The 22478-nt window shown below is 37.1% G+C and overlaps 1 protein-coding gene across 2 annotated transcripts in view; it reads right to left on the reverse strand.

Moving 5' to 3' along the window:
• Positions 1-21350, reverse strand: part of LOC136035970 (pseudouridylate synthase 7 homolog) — an 85192-nt gene extending 63842 nt beyond the window's left edge. Inside the window, exons 1-2 of one of the 2 annotated variants that reach the window (XM_065717870.1) lie at positions 21272-21350; positions 3685-3965 (exon numbers count right to left, since the gene is read on the reverse strand). In XM_065717870.1, the coding sequence (XP_065573942.1) occupies positions 3685-3943 (259 nt within the window). In that variant the 5' untranslated portion in view covers positions 3944-3965; positions 21272-21350. Of the gene's footprint in view, positions 1-3684; positions 3966-21263 lie in introns of both variants that reach the window. The other variant, XM_065717878.1, reaches the window with a different exon arrangement.
• Between the last annotated feature and the right edge of the window lie 1128 nt (positions 21351-22478).

The raw sequence follows: 22478 nt of genomic DNA on the forward strand, positions 1-22478 counted from the left end.
GTTGAAAACCGGGAGTCAAAATACTGCAACTATACATTGTCAAACATCAATTAAAATACATGTACAACACAATAATACACATTATAACCAATAACAATACAACCAAATGTCGATAAAATATACCTAAAATGATAAATGGGGCAATTCTAAAAATCCTATTGAACAGGTAATAATAATAATAAAAAAAAAAAAAAAAAAAAAAAAAAAAATTATAGGGAATGAACCAAACCAGTAGTCTTAACAAATCTGCCTAATAGGTTTGTGCTTAGTTTTTTAGCCCAAGGAGGAGACGTGTGATGTCCCAGAACAGAACGCATTGTGAATGCACTAAATGCCTTCTCACAGCAATTTCTTAGTACTTCTCTCTCTTTTTCGTATTTTCTACAGTTAAAGATGATGTGGCGTATACCTTCATACACTCCACAAGTGTCACAGTTTGGGGATGGAGCCATTTTCCACTGGAATAGTGTTGATTTTGTCTTTGCATGGCCACATCTAAATCGAAATAGGCAGGTAGAAAGGATGCGAGAAGTGAGGTACATTTCTTTTGAAGGCTGCTTATAATCATAGAGATCGAGGAGCTGAGTATGAGAAGAATGGAGCCAGGCCTCTTCTTCTTCCAAAATTTTTGAGCTAATTGAAGAAAGAAGTTCAGGACCAGTGATAGGGGTTTGGGTGATCAGACCTAGTTGGGAGGCTTGTTTTGCAGCCTGATCTGCTAGTTCGTTTCCTGTTATACCACAGTGTGCTGGAACCCATATGAATAGAACACATGTTGTTTCTCATTAAATTACACACTGGATACATTATTGACACTTAAAGCATGCATGGGACAAAAAGGAGAAATAAGGAGTCTTCATCAGTGACCCCTCAAAACGTCAAAGGAGTGGATTGTTGTTATATCCAATTTCTTAATTTAAAAGTTTTTCAGTTCATTTCAAGTTTTAATACCACTCTTTATCTTTTCATCTAAAATCTATGCTTGTCTACTTGGAGTTATATTCGTTTCTTTATCAACATAGTTTTGCTGTTAAATTATTTTCCCTATTATGAAAATTCGTTAAATTTCAGATAAGAGTTTGTAAACACAAACATGTTCTAGTTTGGAATCTCCTTTTTTGTGGATTGTTTGTCTTTAAAGGAAACCATTTTTTGAGTGTTGTATGCTGGAATTTCTTCCAATTTTAAAGTGTAACTGACCGAATTTCACAACTTACATTTTCATGTTCACAAGGTTTTATATTCAATTTCTATCCAATTAAACTCAATTTTTATCCAATTGTATTCAAATTACGTTTTCAGCTTTAAATATTATCGAAAACTAATTAAAAAAAAGATGAAAGGACCTTAAATGAGGCTTATTAGCTACACTGTGGCCCAGTAGTCAAAGGAAAAACATATAAATTTAAAATCTTTTAAGTACCTATCTTGGAATAACAAAAGTGGCTCTGGAATAAAAATAGAAATTATGGCCAACACCATTTCTATACTTGATGAAAACCATTCTTAGACATAACATGAAATTTACGGGCACAATTTGAATAGAACTGCACAGACTTAAATACAATTTTGAATATGTAATTTGTGAATACAACATTATAACTTGCAGAAGTTGATGTTGGGAAGATGTGATGGGAAACTAGAGGGAATTTCAGTTTCACTGGAAGCAACCAATCCACACAAAAAAAAAATGAAATTCTAACAGGAACAGATTTACGGTTTAATATTCATAAATTATCATGTAAAATTTGGGGAATACTAATAAAAAAAAAAATTTAATAAATAAAAATGGAGTGCCCTAAATAGGGTTTTTGGATTCTTACTCCCACTATCCCCAACTTTAAACATATAAATAGGATACACCTATTTTGACTGATTGCTAATCACAGATTATTTAGGGAGTGTTCCTTAATAATTAAATTAAAGAATGATTGTATTTTGGGCCTCTATCAGCTCATGATCATCCCGGGAATAATTGCAAAAAGGCCTAAATGATTAGACGTTTAGCCTAATCGGTACTTGTGTAATATATCCCATGCAAGTGCTTCATTTAACTACAACCTGTTGCTTTGACGCTCAACCATAACGAAATATCACAATACATGGTGAAAATATATTACTTTAGAAAAAAATGTGGCTATATATTGCACGTTGGGGGGGGGGTGGTAGGTAAACTTATTTTCCATATTATGAAGTAAGAATTGTTTTCTAGCTTCAAACTCTACAAAAATTTTACCCCCACCCACCTAATCCGCAATTACTAGTCCAAATTATATTTTTCCCATCAATTTTATCACTTGTCTTTGTCTTGTCTCACAGCTAAGCTGAAAGAAACCAGTTTGTTCTCGAATTTTACACAGCGTAAACTTGAGTGAGTGGCATATAATACATAAGTACCGTCTAATCATTAAAAAGATCATCGTAGTAACATGACTTGTTCTAATTCAAAACCTACTTAGTAAATAATTTACAAATGATGTTTGATTTATACCTAAATTAGTATTTGGGACTTGAATTGCCCTTTGGGGAGCTTTGAAACTCCCTGAACTTCTTACCTACAAACACATCTAGAGCAATTTAAAAATTTTTAAATCTAAAATCAAATCACATTAATTTCATATTCAGCAAAAAGTTTTTTTTTCATTAAAGCGTGTAATTAAAGGTTACAAAGTATGTTAATTACAAATCTGGGACTGGTGCTATATCTTATTAAAATCAGAGTCATCACAGTGTTTTCAATCTGATTTGCTGAAGAGTCTCAAAGCAGGGCCATTAAGCCTGTACCCCTACCCCTGCCAAACCTGCAGGAAAACGCTCAATCTCTTTTAACTCATGAACATTCAAGAGATGATCTCAAATGATAATTTGTATACAGTATTAATATTTTAAATAAAATACAAGGCTTGGTCAACAAAGAGTTTCTTTGTCAATATTACAATGTCAGTTGTATGTTATTTTTGTATTTAATGCAAATTTTATGCCATATTCTTTTTTGGCAACATTTTAAATGCTACAATATTTTCGGAAATTTTCTGTTGTCAATTCTTTTTTATTGTGATCCTAACTTATCACCCTTGAGATTTTGTATATATCCATTTGTTTTGACATAAAACATTGATGAAATATAAATCGTGAATAAAATCTGATATTCTAAATACAACATTAAATTAAATCAAAACTTGATATGTTAAAACAAAAATCTGACATATGACTAAAAATTCAAATGATATACTGCCTTAGGAGGAAGAGTCCTCTTAACCCCTCCCCCCCTGCCATAGACAAGGAACACGCAGTAATTGAATGAAAATGCTGTTCTTCTAGCAAGCATATAATGGGGAGCATATCCACCATCTTCCTTGAAATTTAGCCTTATAGCCACTTTTGATAATTTTTCTAAGGTGCAATGATCATCTTTGTTACCCCCTATGCTCATTTGGTTATTTGATAATAATTCATCACTAAGAAGGAAAATCTACCAAGCATATTTGTATTTTTACTATGTACACAAACAAAAATTGTACCTGGGTATGTTCATCTATGTTTACAGATTTATTTAGCTATATGTTTATCATGATGTATTTTGTATATGTCTATTTATTTTAGCATGACTTTACATAAAAAGCTGATATATGTCAAAACATTTCTTATTTGAAACAAAAACACAGTAAAAACAATAAAAGCTACCCCTATTTTGCTTGGAACTAGATTCAGACGATATGCTGCCTTTAGTGGCCTGTTTCTCAGGCATAATTTCATCTTTAGGCATTTTGTCTGTTTCTTCAGCATGAGCGGAACCATTTTCAGCAGGTGTTGCTTTCTGATCAGCTGGTTGTGGTTCTTCTTCAGTCTTCGCTTTCTTTGCAGGTCTTTCGTCTTCAGCTGCTTCTTCTTTTGAACTTTTGTGTTCATCTTTTTGTTTCATAGCTTCCTCTGAGTCAGCCATCTTGTTTTTAAAATTCTCTGTCCTAAAAAGTTTCAAATAAATTTAAACAAGAATCAGAAACAAAATAAAAAAAAAAAAAGATTTTTGTCTACTACTTAATCTACCCTTTGGAGAGGCTCTGCTTCTTGGGTAGGCTATTAAATTTGATGCATGCACTTTTGTTAATAAGTTATGTTTCTTTCTCAGATTGGGAACAAAGATGAAGATAAATTGGAAAACAATCACTCACCATGGGAAAACAATTGATTGGCCTACAACTGACCATTTTTTGTAGATAAGCCTATCTGACCATTTTCAATTTTGCTTTTACATTTTTATTAATCATTAATCTATTGTCGTGTTTTACAGTTGAAGGATGGTAGATTGACACAAATCATACTTTTTGGCCATTTAACTACTTCTACTAACAACTCACTACAGCAACAAGCCGCCTAAGGTCAACACAGCTACGCATGCGTCTCCTCCATCCCATCAATTTAAAGCCTCTCTCCTTACATCCTCCCAAGAAGAATCCACTTTCCTTAATCTTTGTTTACAACACTCTCCCAGCCCAACCAAGGACAACCTGCTTTCTGTTCAAACCTGCCAGCCACCCAAGGCCAATGCCAGAAAAGGACACCCTTTGGCAATCTGTCATCCTTTATCTGCAGAACATGCCCAGGCCATCTCAACCTTTCTCTCATTATAGCCCTAGATAGTGGGATTGAAAATGGGTCCTCCCAGCAAGATTCCACTTCCCTTAAATCTTTCCTTGTAACATCCTGACATGCGACATACCCCAACTGAGGACAACATGCTTTCTTTTTAAACCTGGCAACCGCCCAAGGTGGTTGCCAGAAAAGGACACCCTTTGGCAATCTGTCATCCTTTATCTGCAGAACATACCCTAGCCATCTCAACCTTTCTTTCATTATAGCCCTAGATAGTGGGATTGAAAATGGGTCCTCCCAGCGAGATTCCACTTCCCTTAAATCTTTCCTTGTAATATCCTGACATGCGACATACCCCGACTGAGGACAAGCTGCTTTCTTTTTAAACCTGGCAACCGCCCAAGGCGGTTGCCAGAAAAGGACACTCTTTGGCAACCTGTCATCCTTTATCTCCAGAACATGCCCAGGCCATCTCAACTTTTCTCTCATTACAGCCCTAGATAGTGGGATTGTACAGCTTACTGTTTTAAATATGGTCAGCCAATCAGATACCCAAAATAGTCCATAGGCAATTTCTCTGGAAAATATATAGCAAATCTTCCTCCATTTTTAAGAGCACCCATGGTTCAGAACCTTATTTGACCACTATAGTCACTGTGGCTTCAAATATTCTAATCTTGGTTAGCAAACTCATCTGCCTATTCTTCCAAACTTTTTTCAACTGTGAAAAAACACTTTGGGCCTTGGCTACTCTACTTTTAACATCTTCACAGCACACACCATCTTTACTAATAGTACTACCAAGGTAAATGAAGCTATCCACTTGATTGATTTTTTGCAACCAAACGTCACCTTTTCATCTTCACTTATTCCTAGCATTAGCTACTTAGTCTCCGAAAACTCAATTTTTAAACCTTTCTAGCACCATGAACTCACAATACCTCTAAAATCTTGTTCACTTTGCTCCCTCTTTCATCTAGGATGCTTAAATCATCAGCATAATCTAAGTCCAGGAAAGTTTTGTTTCCCCATTTTATTCCAGGTTCTCTCATTGCCTTTTCTGTGCCCCGCAAGACAAAGTCCATCAAAACAATCCATACAAATAGGGATAGAACACAACCCTGCTTCACTCCATCTATCTAGGGCTGAGCAAAAAGTAAGACATCCTCAAAAGAGGCAGGAAGAGGTAATTAAAAAGGGGATTTAAAGGAAACTGGTTATATGTGTTAGGGTGGAGAAGTGTGGTGCAGCTGTTTTAGTGCTGCAATGGGTAGTCAATAGGATAAGATTTTAAATAGAAAATATTCCACAAGTATTTCCTTGGCTTAGAAACTTAAGGGACAAGTTTTAGGCCATTTTGAGGAAAGAACGAAATAAACATTGTCTTCTCTTCTCAATTTATAGTGCATTATGGTCCTCTTGTCCCAAAAACTTAAGGACAGGTTTTGAGCTAGTTAGAAGTTTTGCATATTAGGTAGCCAAGACACCACAGCATACAGGGTGAGCTCCAAGCCAATCATAAAAATAAAATTTTGTGCCCTTTATTGGGTCCTGTTTTTTTTTTTTTGGGGGGGGGGCAACCCCATTTTTGTCAGATACAAATTTCACAAAAGGAACCAGGGTGCTGTAGAGGCAGTTGAACAATATGTAACAAGTCTCAAGATCTTAGCAAAAGACTGCTCATTTGGGAATTCCAAAGATGAAATGGTCAAGGACAGGCAAGTTTTTGGTATCAGAAATGACAGAATCAGAGAAAAGTTGCTTACACAGGGATCAACACTCACTCTCATAACTGCCATTAACACAAGCCGACAATGGAAGAAACCCAAGCACAACTACTAACTATGAATGAAGCTGGCCATAAGACAGCTATCAAACAAGAAGTTGATGTGGTGAGCAAATATCCTGATTGTTATATGTGTGGTGGACAATATTCCCATGGACACAAGTGCCCTGCAAAGGGAAAAGCATGCTCCAAGTGTGGTAAGATCAACCACTATGCTAGAGTTTGCAAGAGTAAAACAGTTCACCAGCTAAAAATTGCAGGAACAAGCTCTGGTTCTCAGGCTATACATGCATTAGATTTCACCCCTAGCTCTGGAAGTGAGTTGTAGATTGATTCAATTCATTCAATGAATCAAACCAAAGACCATCACATTGATCTGTACTTCAGTACATAAAAGAAGCACATCAGCTTCAAGCTTGATACAGGAGCAGATGCCAATATACTTTCATTAAAGGAATATGAGAGATTATGTCCCTGTTCCACACTAAACAAAACCCAACAGTATCCTGACAAGCCATACCAATGGGAAGTTGGCTTTATATGGAGTGTGTGAAGCTGAAATACAATATGAAGATAGGCCTGGACAGAAACACAAATTCTTTGTGGTCAACACTCAGAAAGTGCTAATAACTAGTAGGCAAACCAGTGTTGATCTTGATCTTGTCAAATTCATATTTGATGTGCTAACAATGCAACCTACCCCTGATCAAATCAAGATCATGATAGACCAATATGCTGATGTCTTTGAGGGTATTGGCCAAGTTCCTGGCATGTGTAAGCTGACGCTGAAGGAAGGAGCAGTTCCTACAGTTCAACCCCCAAAACGTGTACCATTTGCATTGGAGAAGAGATTAAAGGCTGAGCTCAATTGCCTGAAACAGATGAAAATAATTGAGAAAGTTACAGAGCCTACTGACTGGGTTAATTCTGTTGTAACAGTGGAGAAAGCAAATGGAAACCTAAGGATATGTCTGGACCCCGTGGACCTGAACAAGAACCTAAAAAGACCACATTATCTGATCCCAATGTTCAAGAACATTACCCAGAGGTGTGCTGCAGCTAAGATTTTCTCCAAACTTGATGCCACTATTGGATTCTGGTCAATGATGCTTGATGACAAATCATCTGACTTGACAACTTTTATCACCATCTATGGTTGTTACAAATTCAAAATGTACCCCTTTGGCCGTACCCCTTTGGCCTCAACTAAGCACAAGACGATTTCCAGAGAAAAATGGAAGAGGCTTTCGAAAACCTCAATCTGGGCCTAATAGTCAATGACATAGTCATTTGTGGTGTTGTTGCAAACATGATGAAAGACTCAAAGCAGCGCTGGAACATGCGCGAGAGAAAAATGTGAAGTTCAACCATGATCTCAGAAGGAATAAAGCCCAACTCCAAAAAAACTCAAGCTATTACGGAAATGCCACCACCTGAAAACAGCAAGCAGCTTCAAAAACTTCTAGGCATGCTGAACTACTTGTTGAGGTACATACCAAACTTGTCCTCATTAAACAAAAGCCTAAGAGAGCTAGCACGCACTGAAACCAGATCATGAAAAGGCACTTGCAAAGATAAAATCAGCCCTTTGCAGCAACTTAGCATACTTTGACCCAAAGTGCAAAAACATAGAGATAAAAGCAGATGCATCAAAGCATGGTCTAGGTGCAGTACTAGCAGTTGACAATAATGTTGTCGCTTTTGGCTTATGTTCAATGAGTGAAACCAAGCAGCAGTATTCACAGATAGAGAAGGAACTGCTTGCAGTTGTGTTTGGATGCAAGCATTTCTACCAGTATATATATTGCAGAACCATAACAATAACAACAGACCACAAACCTCTAGAAAGCAACCTTGTAAAACTGATATCCAAAGCACTGCCATGGCTACAGTGCGTGATGCTATCAATACAGCCATATAGTTTGAAATTTGTATACAGACCAGGTTCTGAAATACCTGTGGCTGACACTCAACAATGAAAACGAGAAACAAGCAAAAGTCTTTGTCCATACACCCTTCAAAAACTTACCAATATCTGACAGGAAAATGGTAAAAATCAGGAATGCAACCTGTGCTGAAATAAGCAAATTAAGCCAGACTATACTTGATGGATGGCCCCTATCTCAATGACAGTGTGATTCCAGCTGTTTGACTTTCTGGAACCACAGAGACGAACTTGTAGTCAACCAATGCATAATCTTGAAGGGGTTGTATTGCCCATATCCATGCAGCATGAGATCCTACAACAACTGCATGTATCACATCTTGGCATTGCCAAAACCAAGCAGCGCCCTAGGACTGTTGTATTCTGGCCTGGTATCACAAAAGATATCACTATCTATATATCACAATGTAATGCTTGCAATGCCTTTCATGACAAGCAGCAACAAGAGCCGCTTATATGCTCAGAGATCCTGAAGCTGCCATGGGAACACATTGCCATTGATATCTTCAACTGGCAAAATCACCAGTATCTTATCATTGTCAACTACTCTAGTCAATTCTTTGAGCTCAATAAGCTTGACTCATTGACATCATCAGCTATCATTGTAAAATTAAAGAGCCAATTTAGTCACCATGGAATACCAAAACTACTCACATCTGATAACACTCCAAATTTTCTGTCATCAGAATTTGATCAATTTGCCAAATTATGGGACTTTAGCCACAAAACGAGCAGTCCAAAATATACACAAGCTAATGGACTTGTTGAAAAGACAGTCCAAACTGCCAAAAAGCTCATGTCAAATGCACTAGAGGACAAATTGGATCCACATTTAGCAATCCTTGAATATCAAAACACACCAATTGATGATGGTCACCACTCACCTGCAGAATTGCTGGTGAGTATCAGACTTTGTTCCATACTACTGGTGACTTCATCACAACTTGAACCAAAAATAGTGCCTTACTCATTGTTTGAATTCAACAAACAAAAGAAACAAGGATTTCAGATATCTTACTATAACCAAATAGCAAAATCATTGACTGCATTGAAGGAAGGGCTACCAGTTTGGGTCAAACTTAGTGACAAAAAGAGGTGGGAAAGAGCATTGCTAATCAAAGTTTTTGGAGATACTCCATGCTCATATCTGGTGAAGACTCAAAATGGCTCAACTTACTGGAGGAACTGACAACACATCAGGCCTTGAATAAGTCCAAATAATAATCCTTTAGGGACCAAAAAAGATAATACTCTTCATCCCTCACCAAGACCCACCTTCAATGGTCCATAATTTGGAGTTGGAAATATCTTGCCACTTGGAACCCCACCTTCACCACAAGCACTCTCAGAACCATCATCTCCAGAGCAAGCATTCATGTCTCCTCTTGACCTTAGAACTCCAGGGCCCATAGCTGTACCTCCACAGACCAAATAGGATGTCTCTACCCAGATGTCAAGAGACACCAGATATGCCACTTGTTCTGGTCATTTAGTCAAACCTGTCATTCCCTTGGATCTTTGAAGTAGTAGCTTATAAAGAAGAGGAGATGTAGAATACTCACCTTGCTTTGCTTGCATTAGTGTCTTATTTATAGTGTGCATTTATTGATTCTTCCTTGTGTGAGTGATTGCTTGCGTGCTTGTACATATTGCTTTTTCTTTTATAGGTGCTTGGGTCATAATAAACAATTAAACTTCTACAATCAGTTTCCACAACCATGCCTTCCATTCAATATTTGTGCTCAAGAATGGCAGCCTCTATGATCTCAAGCCAGTTCATCAGCATCCCATAAATCTGAAGCCATGATTGCATGCCAGCAATCAACATCCCATAAATTTTTTAAAGCCTGCAAAAAGTCTCAACTTGGACTCTATGGAAGAATGCTCTCAGCAAATCAAAGACTTTTAATGCAGAAAATTGATGCCACTGAATGCAAACAAAAATAACTCAGGGACAAGACAAAAGGAGTAGTGTTTAGAACATGTTCTGCAATTGCTGTACTTGATGGAAATGAGCTCATTTTCTATATGTAAGTTTCTTCTATTTCAAAATTAGCTAAATTCTAGGCTATTAACTTTTGCTAAATTTTGTCAAATCGGTAAAATTTTAGATGAGGAGTGTCTTGGTATCTAAAGAATAGTTGAAATAAGTAAATCAAACTTTTAGGAATGTTTCCAGAGTCTGAATTATGTCCCAGGAATGTCACTTGATGCCTCTTTTGTGCTCTTTCATAATTCAATAATTATATCAGGGAAATAACATTGAGCCCTTAAAGGGCTTAAAACAATTCATTGTGGCAGAAGGGTTAAAAATATGCTTATAAAAAACAAGCAAGTAAAGAAAATGTCATAGTAAAATTCTAAAACTGACTTCATTTTGAGGAGTTTTAGCACCTTAAAAAGCAATTTTTTCTTACAAGTTTTTGAACTTTTGGTTGCTAGTCTATTGACTGTTTTACCTTCTGGGGTTCTACTAAGGGGTAAAAATGTAATTTCCCCCAGAAGCAATTATTGAATCATGAAAGAGCAAAGAGCATCAAACAATGTATTCACTTCCATTCCGTGTTTCATCCAGTGGTTGTGTTTCATCACAAACACCACTGGTCTTCCTTCTTCATATAGTGTGTAGTTGTGTTTGTGCTTGTTGATTGTAATCTCTCTTTTTGATGATTGTTTATTTTTTCTTTTTAATTTTTGTATTTTTATCTTACTCTGTCACTAGGGCTACAAACCCTCTTTTGTTTTGTTGACAGGTCAGAAATAAATTGAAGTGAATTAGAATTTTTCTTTTATATTAATTTTGAATGCAGCCCAGTGTTATATATGGAACCATCATGGAGACAGGGTGGTAGATAAATTGTCAAAAAGTGTACTTGACCACGAAAAAGACCATAGGCTAAAATTAATAATTTAAAAATGCCTCACCAGCATATCTTCAATGGAAGAGCCACTAATCTATGTATTTGCTGATATTCCCTTCAGAAAACCTGTTGTTCTCTGGTGCTACAAATAATTCATTAAATGAATGGGTAAGTCTAGGAGCCGTTTAGTACATCAGGAAACATGTTAAGAAAACAATTCTTACTTCATAATATGCAGAATAAACCTAGCTAACATATTTTGCAGGGGGAGAACTTTTATCTTCACTTCTTTTACTGATGTACAGTTTTTTTTTTCAGAATTCAGAAAAAATAAACATGAATTTGACTGCATTTTCTGTTTTAAAATTATCTAAATTCATAGTTAAGACACCACTAATGCCACCAACCAAAAACATATCAATAGACAAATAGTAATAAATTTAGGATAAGGAAGGTTAGGTTAGTTAGATGGCACTTGGGTGTTTTGTTTATGATAAATAAATAAAAACAAGTTTTTTTTAACTGAAAGTAAGGAGCAACATTAAAACTTTAAATGGAAAAAATTATTCTATATATTGAAGGGACTGTCCCCTCCTTAATGCTTCACTCTTTAAGCTAAAGTTTGACTCTTCACATTTCTACTTTAAAAAAATATTAAATAAAAAAAACTAGTTTGTTTTAACTGAAAGTAAGGAGCGACATTAAAACTTAAAACGAACAGAAATTACTCCGTATATGAAATGGGTTGTCCCCTCCTCAACGCCTCGCTCTTTACGTTAAAGCTTTTAATTGTTTTAAAAAGTAGAATTGTGGCAAAGAGTCAAACTTTAGCGTAAAGAGCGAGGGATTGCAGAGGGGACAACCCATTTCATATATGGAGTAATTTCTGTTTGTTTTAAGTTTTAATGTTGCTCCTTACTTTCAGTTAAAAAGAACTAGTTTTTTTTTATTAAATTTCTGAACGTTTTTGAATTAATGCATGTTTGATTTTGGCTCTCCGCACATAAATTATTAAAATGAAATTTGTATATTAATTCTTTTTTTTTTGGCTAAATGGCTTTCTCTTAGTTTTGATCAGACGATCAGACTAAATCGCAAGTTTTGCCCAATTCTTTAAGAATGACTGCTGAATCAAAAAGGCTACAGAATAAATAGTTGAAATTACTAAAATACTTTAGCATAAAGAGCAAGGCATTTATCTCCTCCTAAATACCTCACTCTTTATGCTAAAGTATTTTTAGAACCCCTCATATGCGTAATAATCTCTGTTCGTTTTAAGTTTCAATACTACTCCTTACTTTTAATTGAAAAAACGTTTTCATGTTTATTTTTGCATTGTTTTTTTATAGTAATGCTAGAAAATCCTGCACCCTTTTCATTAAATTTTTCTTCCCCCAAGACATATTCCTCAAAGGAAAGATCCTCCCACATAGCCCCCTCCAATTTTTTGGATCACTTAAAAAGGGCACTAGAGCTTTTCATTTCCGTTAGAATGAGCCCTCTTGCAACACTCTAGGACCACTTGGTTGATACGATGACCCCTGGGAAAAAAAAACAAAAAAAAAAAAAACAAATAAACATGCACCCGTGATTTGTCTTCCAGCAAAAAAATACGAAATTCCACATTTTTGTAGATAGGAGCTTGAAATTTTTGGTATAGGGTTCTCTGATACGCCGAATGCGATGGTGTGATTTTCGTTAAGATTCTATGACTTTTAGGGGATGTTTCCCCTATTTTCCAAAATAAGGCAAATTTTCTCAGGCTCGTAACTTTTGATGACAAAGACTAAATATAATGAAACTTATATATTTAGAATCAGCATGAAAATTCAATTCTTTTGATGTATCTTTTAGCATCGAAATTTCGTTTTTTAGAGTTTCGTTTACTATTGAGCCAGGTCGCTCCTTACTACCGTTCATTACCACGAACTGTTTGATAAAAACTTTAGCATGAAGAGCAAGTTTCTTAGTCACTCCAGAAGTGCTCCCTTCCACAGAGATTATTTCCCAGAAACCAAAACACATAGGAAAAGGCCATTAGATAATTCCCCTGGAACATCTCCACATGAAAAAAATTGGCAAAGAGATTGTAAGACAATAAAAAATTATTTTGTATAGTAATTCAATAAAATCCCTCTAGTTTATCATTTCTCTTGGAATATTCACCCACCCTCCAGAAATCTTCTTCCCCAAGAAAGATTCTTCCTATAAAAATCTCCCCTAAGCACACCCCCTCCCCCCAAAAAAGTTTAAAAAATGTGTGAATTTCATAACTTACTGGCCTCTCCCCATGGATTGTGGGGGGTTATTCTCCACCTAAAGACATAATAATTTGATCTTTCAACTATACTGAACAAAATGGCTATCTCAAAATTTTGATCAAAAAACTTTGGGGAAAAGGAGCATAGGAAGGGTCCCAGTTGCTCTCTATTCTTTTTGGTCACTTAAAAAGGCATTAGAGCTTTTAATTTCTATTTGAATACACTCTCTGCTGATCTTTTAGGACCATTATTTTGATACAATCACCCCCAAGGGGGGGGGGGGAGCAAATAAACATGCTTCCATGATCTGTTTTCTGGGAAAATAGAAAAATTCTACATATTAACAGATAGAAGTTTGAAACATCTATAGTAGGGTTTTCTAGAATGTTGAATCTGATGGTGTGATTTTCAATAAGATTTCTTAAATTTTAGGTGTGTTTTTACCCTATTTTAAAAATCAGATAATTTTTCTCAGGCTTGTAACTTCTTATGGGTAGCACCAAACTTGATGAATCCTATATATTTGGAATCAACATAATAAGCTGATTTTGTTGATGCATTGTATCTGATTTTGTTCATATTAAAATTTTATTTTTTAGAGTTCTAGTAACTATTGAGCTGAGTTGTTCCTTACTGTTCATTACCACAAAGTGTTTGAAAGGGTTTTCAAAACTTGAGAATATACACAAATATTTAAAAATGTGACAGAAAACTGGAAATATAAGGAAAACAGGGTAAAATTCTTGTTTAGCTACTTTTCCTATCTTTGAAAGGGGTTAGGTTAGAAGAACAAAACTTTCATTAATGAACCAAGGGCCAAAAACATACTCTGGGAAGGTATTGCCTAGCTTCCATGTTAATCCCCTCCTTATTTCTAAGTCTTAGAAATTTACCTATTGAAAATTTCACAGAACAACATTTAAGCTTATCTTAATTTTCAGTTATCAGTTTCTTTTTTTTTCTGGTTTTGAATATGAAAAATATGATCCCTGTTATTGAGTAGAATTTAAGCCATATCAAAATTTTTTTTTTTAAATTTAGAAAATGTAGCCTATTTGCAGATCTTTGAAACCACATAGATTGGGATTGAGCAAAAGTTGTGAGGCTGAAAATTGATTTGTTACCTTAAATCACAGCTTGGAGCAATATAAGGATTATCCATCCTTGTGATGCTCCATGAAAAAAAGAATTCGTTTGGTGTAGATTGTGGCTGTTAGACTAGATTCTTGTGGAGGACTCTGCAGCTTCCCAATTGTAAAGGAACTCCTGGCAGAGCCCTATCAAGGTGGGACTTGAACATGTCATTTGAAGTATCAGAAACTGTTTCTTCAGAGAGCTGGTTCCACATATTGATGATTCTTTGGCTGAAGAAGTGGCTTCTATGTCTACTTGTGGAATGCTGCATGGAGAGCTTCAATGAATGTCCTCTAGTACCAGAATGCAAGGGCTGTGCAAAGAGACTGGGAAGGGTGTTTTTAGAGAGGATTTTTTTGGTTAAAATAATGTCACCCCTTTTCCTTCAGTTTGTCAGCATTGGCAGCTTCAAACAACATAGTCTTTCTTCATATGGAAATTTATTCATGCTGCTAACCATCTTAGTGGCATGACGCTGGACGTCCTCAAGCAACTTCTTATCTTTTTCGAAGAAAGGGGCTGCCAATGACATTCCAACCTCCAGGTGTGGACGTACAAGTGCCTTAAATAACTTCATAAGAACTCTAGGGTGTCGGCTGGATATGGTTCTTTTTATAATACCAAGGGTTTTATTTGCAGAAGATGAAACAGACTTAGCATGGCTGCTAAACTTTAATTGGTGATCTACAATAAGACCAAGATCTCTTTCATCAGAAACAGCAGAAAGGAAGTTGTCTTGAAGGAAATACTTATGATGCTTGTTGTGTTTGCCAAACGGATTACATGGCATTTGTCAACATTGAAAGTCAGAAGCCACATGTTAGCCCATCTTCCTAGACTGTCAAGATCTGTTTGAACTGATTGCTGGTCAGAGGGAGTAGCTACTTTTGAGTCATCAGCATAAAGGGTAATAAGATTTGAAAGAAGGGTGGGTAGATTGTTAACATAGAAGTTGAAAAGTGTTGGTCCAAGAATAGTGCCCTGGGGCACACCACTTAATACAGTTGTGGGAGAAGAGAAATGAGGAGTTCCTTGTGAATCAAAAACTCTGACACTCTGTGATCTTTCAGAAAGGAAGCCCATAATCCAGTGTACAACACCTTCATTGACACCTACAGCCTTCAATTTGATTATAAGGAATTCATGACAAACTTTGTCGAATGCTTTGGACACATCAAGAAGAATCATGTTGACAGGAAAACCCTTATCAAGCAGTGTAGTGACTAATTCATATGTTTGGATGAGGTTAGTGTGCACAGATCTGAATCCATGTTGTGATGTGGAAAGGATATTATTGACCTCAAGATGTTCAATTAAGAGCTTTATTAACAAATCTCTCAAGCACCTTAACAACTGCAGAGGTGATGCTTATAGGACAGTAATTTTCTGCTGAGTCTCTTCGTCCCTTTTTATGGATCAGGGTTATATAAGATGTTTTCCAATCATGCGGTAGTTCCCCATTTTGAAGAAATAACTGGAACAGCATGCCCAGGGGGTAGCTGAGAGCTTTTCAACACTCCTTAAGAAGACATGGATGAACACCATCTGGCCCCTTTGACTTATTTACATCAAGCTTCTCAAGGCTATTTCAAAAGCACTTCATACAATGGAGGATCTGGTGAGGAGGTACCTGAGTTTTGGATAAAGGCAGAAGCAAATTGTGCATTTAGAATGTCAGCCTTATCTATTGGAGATGAGTGTAGTACACTGTGGTCAACAAGGTCAGGAATAGTATGATGATTTGGGTTTTTAGAAGAGACATGTCTCCAGAAAGATTTTGGGTTTAACTTGATCTCAGAAGCTAATTTTTCCTTGTAAGCAGATTTCTGTTTTTTTTACAGAATCTGTTACATGATTTCATACTGCCTTATAAATTGACAGGGTCTCCTGGTTCCTCTTCTTCATATACTGTTTCCAAGCTCTAGATTTCTGGTTAATCAGCTTCTTAACTTCCTTAGTGAGGAAGGGAAGTGTTTTGGTCTGTTTCCTGAAAATAACCTGTAGAGTTCTCCATTTAAAGTGATCAGACAGTGATTTTCTTACTGATTTTTATATTTATTTTGTAGGTGCTTGGTTCACAATATAAGCTTACTTACTTACGTGATTGATATTTGCCTGCTTGCCGCATACCTGCTTGATGCATAAGAGAAAACTCCACATGGTATCAGAAGTCTGAGGAATACAACATGGAATTCGGAGCTTGCCCATCAATAAATTGGGATGCAACAAACTTGAAAGTTGCCTGGTCACACTTCAAACAGCATGCCAAACTTATGTTTACAGGACCTCTAAGTGAAAAAACAAGTGCAGTGAAATGCTCATACTTGCTGATATGGGCTGGTGAAAAGGGCAGAGACATTTTTAATACATGGACATTAACTGCCAATGAAACAAACAATGTCAAAACATATCTAAGGAAGTTTAGTGAACATGTTGAACCACTTGCGAACCCTATATTTGCAAGATATCAGTTCCACAAATGTAACCAGAGAGACGGTGAATCCATAGAACAGTACCTCACTGAGTTGCGCATCACAGCAAAAGAATGTGCATTTGGAATGACCAGTGATGAAATGATCAGAGATAAACTAGCTTTTGGAGTGAAGCAAGACAAGATTCAGGAACGACTACTTAGTGAAGGAGCAGGACTAACTCTAGCTCATGCAATAGCTACATGCAGAGCTGCAGAGGCGACCCAAGCACAGTTGATGATAATGTCCAACCAAGAACATTCAAAAGTGCATGTAAAACAAGAGATAGATGTGGTAACAAGGCAGGGACGAAAATGCTACAAATGTGGTGGCAGCTTCACACCTGGTCATGTATGTTCCCCAAAGGACTCAGGTGAAGGGCCAAAGTGTTACAATTGTGGTGGAGTGTTCAGCAAAAGCCATCAGTGCCCTGCCAAAGGAAAAAGCTGCATAAAATGCAAGAAGATGAATCACTTTGCAAAAATGTGCAGAAGCATCAAAGGAACATTCATAGCATTGAAACAGAAGAAAGTAGTACAGATACATCTTCATAGTATTTTATTGAAAGCATCCAAACCAAGGAGGAAAAGAACAATGAACCAGTGGCCAAACTGTATCTAATAAAAGAAGGAATCAACTTGGAATTCAAAATTGATACAGGTGCAGAAGCAAATGTCATACCAATAAAGACCCTTAACAAGATGCATCCACAACCAAAACTCAGGCCAACACCCAACATACTTACAAGCTATACTGGTGAATCCTTGAAAGTAGCTGGTACCTGCCAGCTAGAAGTTCAGTACAAGAACAGAGAGCCGCAAACACACAAGTTCTATGAGGTGGATACGGACAAGAGACCTATACTTAGTAGGCAGACCAGTGTATCGCTGAACTTAATCAAGTTCATATACAACATAGAACAGACACCAGTAACTAGTACTACAGATGAGATTCTAGTAGAATACAAAGATGTGTTTGAAGGCATTGGTGAAATGTCTGGAAAATGCAAGATACATCTGAAGCCCGGAGCAATACCATCAGTACAACCACCAAGAAAAGTACCCTTGGCAATCCAGGACAAACTGAAAAACGAACTGGAATGACTGGTATCCCTTGGGATAATCGAAAAAGTTACTGAGCCAACAGAGTGGGTAAACTCTATGGTCGTAGTGCAGAAGCCCAACAGCAATATCCGGATATGCCTAGATCCTGTAGAATTGAACAAATGGATACAGAGACCACATTATCTGATACCAACGTTTGACGACATTGCAAACAAATGTCATGGAGCTCAAAATCTGTTCAAACTAGATGCCAGAAATGGATACTGGTTGATGGTACTTGATGATCATCAGATCTGACAATGTTCAACACTATGTTTGGGAGATTCAAGTGGAGAAGATATCCATTTGGAATAATCTCAGCTCAGGATGAGTACCAGTGCTGGATGGAGGAGGCTTTTGAAGGATTGGGTCTGGGTCTAATAGTGGATGACATAGCAGGCATAGAAACAAGTAAAGAAGATCATGACATGCAATTGAAAGCCATCCTCCAAAGAGCAAGGGAAAAAGGAGTCAAGTTTATTCAAGACAAATGCGTATTCAATGCAACAGCCATTCCATATTTTGGCCATCTTCTAACCATGGAGGGTGTCAAGCCAGACCCCAACAAAACAAAAGCAATTTCTGAAATGCTGGAACCAAGAAACAAAGAGGAACTGCAGATGTTATTAGGGATGTTCAACTATCTCTCCAGATATATACCAAACTTATCCAGTCTGAACCAACCTCTATGAGAGCTTGGAAAAGCTAAGGACTTTGTCTGGACAAAGAAACACAGCAATGCATGTCAAACTATTCACAAATCATTGTGCAAACACCTCTCATATTTCAATACTCACTGCCAGGAAGTCGAGGTAATCGTCAACACATCACAACATGGGTTGGGAGCCCAGCTACTAGTGGAAGACAAAACAGTAGCATGTGGTTCAAGATCATTGAGTGACACAGAACAAATATACTCTCAAATTGAGAAAGAACTACTTGGCATCGTGTTTGCATGCAAACATTTTCACCAATATATATTTGGAAGAAAGGTCTTGGTCATTACAGATCACAAACTGTTGAAGAACATTTTGAGAAAACCGATCAGCAAGGCTCCACCCAGATTACAGTGGATGATGCTAGCCATCCAGCCATACGACCTCAGGTTCACATATAGACCTGGACAAGAAATTCCCGTGGCTGATACCCTATCACGTTTACACATGGAAAACACAGACCCAGAAGAAGATCTACAGGCTGAACTGCACATGCATAACATTATGAAACACATCCCAATCAAAGACCAAATGGTGCAAAGCATTGCAGACAGTACCAAACATGACCCAAAAATGCAAGTTCTAGCCAACACCATCAAAAAAGGATGGCCAGAGCACAAAAAACAGTGCCCAGCTGAAATTCAGGAGTACTGGAATTACAGAAACAAACTGGCAAGAAACGAACTGGAATCCTCTTAAAGGGTGATCAAATCATAATACCAGGGTGTATGCTCCAAGAAATCATGGATGCATTTCATGCAGAAATCCATCCAAGAAAGTATCCAAGAATACCTAGCTTTACTCGAGTATCAGAACACTCCCATAGACAATTTAGCATCACCAGCGCAACTGTTGATGAGTCGCCAGTTAAGATCAGTTATGCCATCAGTAGAGCATAACTTTGTGTCAAAAATCGTGCCCAAAGAGGAATACAAGGCAGCAAGAAGCCAAGAAGGAGGCTTATGACAGAGGTACATGCATGATCAAACCTTTTGCACCAGGCCCGCAAGTATGGCTCAATAAAACTGGGCAGACAACTGAAAGATGGATTAAGGCCACAGTAACCAGTATATACAACAAATCAAGCAACTGCTCAGTGACTGTAAAGACAGAAGATGGGGCTGTATATGGATGCAACAGGAAGTTTATACACACCAGACCCACTACAAACAAGTGCACCTACCTGCAAAACAATGTGATGCCGTTAATGAACATGGAGGTGCCCATGGAACCTGAACCATCATGCAAATCCCCCCAAATCACAATCCCCCCAAATCACAAGCCCATCAAGTGATATCAGTCAGAGGTTTAGCCCACCTGAAGAATCCTTTCAGACACCAAGAGCAAACTGACAACCAAGCCCTAAGGAACCACAAAGCACACCTCCTGGTTCCAAAGCCCCAGCTACAGCACACCTGGTACAACCAAATCTGAAGACAACAAGGTTGGTAAGGGTTATAAAGGAGCTGGCCAGATTCAACCTTTAGCCATGAAACCCCTGTTGGATCACTTGAAGAAGAACAAATCCTAAAGAAGGAAGATGTAGAGTTCTCCATTTAAAGTGATCAGACATTGATTTTCTTACTGATTTTTATATTTATTTTGTAGGTGCTTGGGTCACCATATAAGCTTACTTACTTAAGTGATTGATATTTGCCTGCTTGCCATATACCTGCTTGATGCATAAGAGAAAACTCCACAAACCCTGGAATGTTTCTTTTCAAGAGCAAGGAGAGTTTTTTTTTTAAATTTAACCACAACTCATTGATGTCACTGGTGATAAGCATTGACCAGTTTGCAGAAAGTTCCTGCTGTATTGCCTCATAGTCAGTGAAAGTCTGAGGACAAAGTTGCTGTTCTTCATTAAAGAAGAAGATCTATTTAGCAAAGTCTCCCTTTTATAACAAAAACCTTTTTTTAAGGTCATCAAAGGTCAGTGCCCTTCAGAGGGAAAAAGAATGGAGGTTGGAGCTTCAAATGCCTTCCCAGGACATCCTTTAGTTTGTAAATCAGAGTTTTAGTCCAAGATAGTTTTAATTTTCCTAATATAACCCCTATCCAGGATAACAAAAAGTAGCTAAACTAGAATTTTACCAAAACAAGTGAAGATAAGGGTTCTCCCCCTGTAAAATATATCAACTAGGATTATTCTGTATATTATGAAGTGATCATTTTTTTTTCAGCATGTTTCGTTATGTAATGGACTGCTCCAAGACATAGGTTACACCAATGAATGATGCTGAATATAGCCTAGTCTACTTGATCACTGAGGTTTTGTTCTGCTACCATTTTTATAGGCTACCCATACCCTACTCTGTGGGAAAGCTAAACGTAACAGCCTTATAAAATTTTTGACGTCGCTTTAGCTCATAAGTATAACCAATAGAACACACGTAAGGACCTTTCTTTGTGCTTAGCCCTGATTTGTTTAATATCTTCCAGTCAGGTTATTCTTTTTTTCTGTGTAGAACAAGTACCGGTATTGCAATTATTATAAATAGATGGCATTATAAAAGACCGCCAATAGTCCCTGGTTCCCACTTCTGCGATTTCGCGCAAAGTCCTACGACATGCGACAAATGACACAAATCGTGTGACAAACGATACAAAACCATTGCAATGTCAGATGCGTTAAACAATTTCAACTCGTACGACAAATCGTATGCGTTGATCTGATTTAAAACAAAATCATAGCCAAAGGCATGAAGCTGATTGAAAAGCTAATTTTGGCAATAGCCTTTTTCTGCATTTTGCTTAATACTCTCATTGCTTGAATTTGAGAACCTGATTTGAATTCTTCTAGATTTTGTCGTAGCAACACAAAACTCTGCTTTTCTTTGTGAACCTCCATCCGATTTTGTCGTGCGTCTGTTCCGCAAGAAAAAAATCGTGTTTGACGCAGCAGTCGGAACTAAGTGTAAGGCTTTTTCTGGCGACATGTCTAATCAACAACTTATTAAATGTTGATAATCAACAGTTTATAGACATTGTGGATCAACTTTTGTGGTCTAGTGACCAACAAAAGTCAGTTCGATCAATATTGTGGATGAATACAGCCCACATGTGAAATTATTGTTTGTCGAACCTGTTGGTCAAACTGCAGCATGAAATTTCAAGTGGGAACATCCTGGAGAATTTTTTTTTATATATATTTAAAAAAAAATTTTTACCGGAGTTTCTCGGGGTGAGCAGGGTTGGAACTGTCTAGAAGATTTTTCCTTGGGATGATTTTTCACAGGAGAAATTCTTCATTGGTAAAATTTTCTGCGAGAGAAATTTTTCATAGGGGGATCTCTTTCGAGTGTAACTCTCCATTGGTGGGAGGAGAGAGGATTTCTGGGAAAGAATGAAATCAGCCGGGGGAACCGTCTGGGGGAATTTTAAGTTGGACGAACTTTCCATGGAAGATTTTCCCATGCAGACGTTTGAATTTTCTACGGAGAGAAGGCCAGCCTTATTGGAAAGACGGTCAAAAATTAAATTAAAAAAAAGTTCTTTTCAACTGAAATTAAGGAGAACATTAAATTTAAAACTAACAAGGTTGCCCTCTGCTCAATAACTCACTCTTTACGCTAAAGCTTGACTTTTTGTCCCAATTCTTTAAGAAC

This window comes from Artemia franciscana, chromosome 2, assembly GCF_032884065.1.
Source record: "Artemia franciscana chromosome 2, ASM3288406v1, whole genome shotgun sequence".
Classification (NCBI taxonomy): Eukaryota; Metazoa; Arthropoda; class Branchiopoda; order Anostraca; family Artemiidae; genus Artemia; species Artemia franciscana.